The 5,271-nt window shown below is 37.4% G+C and overlaps 1 gene segment (V, D, J or C); it reads right to left on the bottom strand.

Moving 5' to 3' along the window:
- Positions 1 to 3,654: 3,654 nt before the first annotated feature.
- Positions 3,655 to 4,203, bottom strand: LOC141552955 (T cell receptor alpha variable 18-like). The segment is given in 2 exon segments: positions 3,655 to 4,037; positions 4,158 to 4,203. Coding segments are annotated over 2 exon segments (429 nt in total).
- Positions 4,204 to 5,271: the final 1,068 nt, after the last annotated feature.

Raw genomic sequence — 5,271 nt, 5'->3', positions numbered from 1 at the left:
TTTTGCTTATATCTGTGCCCTTGCTTCATGGCATAGTGCCTAACACATAGTAATTGCCTACATATTACCTCTTCTAATAGACTAGGAGTTTAAGTTCCTCTGTTATTGCTCTATTCATAATTAATAACTGCTTTCTATGATAATTGCAACTTCAGATTCAAGTCCTTCCCTTTATGGAAGAAACACAGTAAAGTTCTCATAAATAATTCCTAAATAAGAATATCCAAGACCAGAGAAAAAGAAGTCCCCATGGTTAAGAACAGGAAATGAGGCTTAGGATATTTCACAGACATCTAGTTTCAATGAAACCAGGGCTTGTAGGACAGTAGAATTAAGCCCTTTATTCAAGAGATGTCCCCAAGGCTTGTATTTTTGGAGCAGAGAACAAAACTCTTCTGCCAAGGCTAGTCAGACTCAGGATGTCTCCTGTGCTTCACAGAATTTATGTTCAGCTCCCTCTACAGTCTCCATCACTGTGTCACTCAGAACACAATAGTAGACAGCAGAATCTCTCATTTGGACTGAGGCTTTCTCCAGGTAGAATAAAGATTTTTCCTTAATCTTTCTGGCCCAAAATCCATTCTTGTCTTCCTCCTGGTCTTTCCCTGATGTCTCTCTCAGAAGAAGCTTCAGATTTCCATTGGGATACTGCACATACCAAAAGAGATAAGGTGACCCACTGGTCTGATAAGAGCAGTTCAGTGTGAGTGATGCTCCCTCAGGGAGAGTAATGTGTCCTTCTGTCTGAGTCACTGAATCTCCATAAGTGCCCCCTGAAAAACAATGAAAATCATTTATTGTTAATGATCTTATTAAGTTGATAACATACGTCGAGAGTGATCAAAGTCATAGTTCTCACCAAAAAGTAACAGAATTCCAGTCACCAAGGTGGGAGTAGAGATCATGGCTAGTCCAATGGTTGGTAAGCAGATGCAGAGAAATAGCACTTCCCTCCCTGATCCTTCTCTTCCAAATTCTTTTCTACCAGCATACAAAAGGCAGACGTTATTATCAATGTTACTAATTTTAGGAAAATATCCTTCTTTTTGATTTTGAGATTGAATAGATAGACTTACTTTATCTCCTTCTCAGTCTTCAACGTTTAGAGAAAAATAAAGAAAGAAGAAAAGACAGAATTGATAAATAGACTTCCTCACACTATATTGACACGTGACTTTTCTAACTTAAGAAACATTGCCCTCTTGTGATTCAGTGCAGTAATAGGTTGGAAATTCTTTGAATATCTAACACTGCTCAACTACCTGGCCATAATTCCAAGCAGACATTGCCACAGATATTGAGGGTGAAGACAAAGATATCACCACTGTCCAAATTCTCTATGAACTTTGCCAGATCTTATAAAATCTGAGATTTTGCCAAAACATGTATGTACTTTGATTTCTCTCATGAATAATAGTTATTCTGCTTTGTTAATTTAGTCGTCTCTTTCTTTCTAAGTGACCTGCTGATTGCCTTTCCTGAATTTTATCTTATTATTTCCATCTTCTTCAAATTTGCTGTCACTTTTTGCCTCTCTTTTTCTTTTCCTTGAATGCCAGGCCACTGTTTCATTCTTAAAACTTATTTCTACTTTATAGTTTTACACACATCTGTGAAGGCAGAATTATACAAGTCTATTTAGATTCTTTAGTACAACGACTAGGAAATCTTGTCCTATCCTCCTGTACAATGACTGAGAAGTGGACTGTGAGATATGGAAATAGAACAAAATGGAGAAGTCAAGAACTTGAGAGTGCAGAACCATGAATAAATATTTCAAAATGAGGGAGGCAAAGGAAAGTCAGCAGAAGGGCTGTATGAATACTGTAATCAGTATGAATAGGAAAGGAAGAATCTGCGTGGTAATTGGCTACTGACCTATTTAATTCCCATTCCAATATCACTTCCCCGTTTTATTTAGTTTCATTCTTTCCTTTAGAGTTCTTAATTCATTTTGTAATTCTAATTGACAGTTTGACAAGCTATGGTTTTGTTTGATACCTTGTTTGTTGATGTTGTAGAGATATTCTCTTCTGGATTTATGTCTTGGCACTCTGATTCCATAATATTTCTTTAATGATGGAATTTTTTTTATTTGTTTATTTTTTCTAGTCTAAGCTTCTGAATGAGGTTTAAAGATCTGTGTACTTCTTGAACAACTACCAATATTATAAGCAAGTACTTGTATTAGCCAGAAAATAAGTTTTGACTCAGATTACCTTGAATGATGTGTTTCTTCAAAGTTCCCAGGGTGATTCAGGCCTGAGAGCTGCAAATTTATATCTGTTTTAAAGTCTGAGCTTTGTAGGTTCCCACCAGCATTTCAAGTTCTAAGTCAATTAATTTAAGCTCATTCTGTTCTTATTCTATCTAATAATAATAATTTGTAATTATAGTTATTGTGGGAAGAAACAGATAAATTTGAAATTCAAATGCCCCTTCTTAACTTCTGTATTACAGCTGATGATACTATCAATCAGGCTCAAACTTTGTTATACTCTCAATTCCTTATTCTCTCTCACTTATTCTATCCAATTTATTGCCAAGTGCTGCTGAATCTAACTTCATAATATCCCTTGCGTATGTCCTCCTCTGACATTGTACCTGTTATATACTTTTTTTTTAATCCCTTATTACCTCATGTCTGGACTTATTGCAATAGTCAGCTGATTGTTCTCCTTGCTTTGTCTTTTCTCTCTCTAATCTGTCCTTCATTTTATCTAAAATACAGATCTCCCACCTATTCAATAACTTTCAGTGGCTCCCTATCATCTTTGAGATCAAATATAAAATCCTCTGTTTGGCATAGGGCATAACCCTCTTATCTTTCCAGTTTCTTACTTCCCTTTTCCTCCTTTGTGATCCAATGGTACTGGCCTCTTTGAAGTTCTTTGCACACGACTGTTCAACTTCAGACTACCCATTTTCTTTTTTTTTCTTTTTTTATTTTTCTCTCTCTCCTTTCTTTCTTCTTCTTCTTCTCCTCCTCTCTCTCTCTCTCTCTCTCTCTCTCTCTCTCTCTCTCTCTCTCTCTCTCTCTCTCTCTCTCTTGCTGAGGCAATTGGGGTTAAGTGACTTGCCCAGGGTCACACAGCCAGGAAGTGTTGTGTCTTTAAGTCAAATTTGAACTCAGGTCCTCCTGATTAAGGGCTGGTGATCTATCCACTGAATCACTTAGCTGCCTCCAGACTACCTATTTTCAATGGCTGTATTTCATGCCTGCTATATTCTCCTTCCTCATCTCTACCTCTTATATTTCCTTCAAATCCCAGCTAAAATTCCATCTTCTACCAAAAAACTTTCCAGAGCCTCTTTATTGCCAGTGTCTTTCATCTATTAATTATCTCCAGTTATGCTGCACATTATTTGTACATAGTCATTTTCATAATATTTCTCCCATGGGACTCTAAGTTTCTGGAAAGAAGAAAAAAATAGTCTCTTGTTTTTATTTTTACCACCAGGGCTTAGCATAGTACCTGGTACAAAGCAGACTTTAATAAATGCTTATTGACTGAAAGAGCTATCACACCTGAGAGCAGGAACTGCCCCAGAAAGAGACTTTTCTTCTCCACTTTCCAACCACAATCACACTCGTGCTTATGAAAGTAAGGTTTAGGGGTTTCCCCAGGGGATGTTCCAACAGCATGTCCTTGTCTAGGAGGAACAGGATAAAACGCTAGCTGGGCCACTCCTGTGCCTCTCTAGGTTTGTGTTCAGCACCCCTACAGTCTTCATCACTGTGTCAGTCACGACACAGTAGTACACAGCAGCATCTCCTACTTGGACCGAGGTTTTTTCCAGGTGGAAGGAAGACTTCTCTGTTATCTTTTTAGTCCAGAATCCGTTGTTGTCTTTCTCCTGCTCTTTTCCTGATGCCTCACTCACAAAAAGCTTCAGAGCTTCATTGGGATACTGAATATACCAGAGAAGATAAGGAGGTGTATTGGTCTTATAAGAGCAGTTCAGTATAAGTGGTGCTCCCTCAAGAAGGGTGATATGTCCTTCTGTCTGGATCACTGAATCTCCAAAAGTATCCCCTGAAAAAGAAACACTGTAGTTACATCTACCATATAAATCATTAAATTCAATAATTAATATGAGTTTAAAGATCCAGTTAAATCAACAAACACCAAGGATGCTGCTGCCATTGTTCTCACCAAATAGTAACAGAATCCCAATCACTGAGAAGGGAGCAGAGATCATGGCTGATCCAATGGTAGAGAAGCAGATCTCAAAGAAACAGCACTTCCTTCCTTGGAAATGGTCCTTCTCTCTCAAGTCTTCTTTTACTAGGAGAAGGCAGATTCAATGACCAGTGTTCCTAATCTTGAGCAAATTTAATTCCCCCTACTTTTTTCTTTGGTTATAAGGTTGATTTTATAATCTCTAAACTTATTCCCTATCTAGGGTACTCACAAGAGGAAAAAGACAGAGGAAGAATTCTTGAGTAGAAGTCATCACAATAAATTGACACGTGATATTTTTGTGTTGAAAAATATTGCCCTCTTGTGGTCAAATACATAAATCAAACTGAAATATTGAGTGCCAATGTCTTCGGTCTACCAATAAGTTTCATTTTCAGTGGGGTAGGGCATGGATTGGGATGGAAGACAAACTCATCTCTACTATTCCTGTTTTTCTAAGTTATATGTCAGTGTGTAATATAGGTCTGATGTCTTGCAAGAATTTACCCTCTAGCCTTTCTCTTAAGTGGTTTTCATGGATCTTTCCCAAATTAACTCTCTTTCCATCCCAATAGCTTATGGGTTATGCTTCCTGACATTTTTTTTTTTACTTTTTACTTTTCACTCTCTCTCTTTTTCTAGGGCAGCTAAGTGACTCAGTGGATAGAGGGCTGGGCCTACAGTCAGAAAGACTCATCTTCCTAAGTTCAAATATGGCCTCAGATACTTACTGGCTATAAATTCTGGGCAAGTCACTTGACTGTTTTTGCCTCAGTTTTCTCATATACAAAATGAGCTGGAGGAGGAAATGGCAAATAACTCCAATATCTTTGCCAAGAAAACCATAAATAGGATCACAAATAGTACCACATGACTGAAAAAAAAAAAAGACTGAAAAGGAACAACAAAAAGTCTCTGTCTTCCTCAATATGGCTCTCTGTCATCTTCTGCCTTTCTGTTTTTCTATTTTTAGATAAATAAAGCATTTATTAATAGCTTGCTATGTGCCAAATACAGTACTAAGTACTGGGATTTATAAAAATAAGTAAACCAGATAGTCCTAGTCCTGAAGGAACTTACCTTCTAA

The sequence above is a fragment of the Sminthopsis crassicaudata genome, chromosome 2, assembly GCF_048593235.1.
Source record: "Sminthopsis crassicaudata isolate SCR6 chromosome 2, ASM4859323v1, whole genome shotgun sequence".
In the NCBI taxonomy this organism is placed as follows: Eukaryota; Metazoa; Chordata; class Mammalia; order Dasyuromorphia; family Dasyuridae; genus Sminthopsis; species Sminthopsis crassicaudata.
Note: the sequence above shows the minus strand (reverse complement) of the source record. Positions and strands in the feature narration are given on the sequence as shown.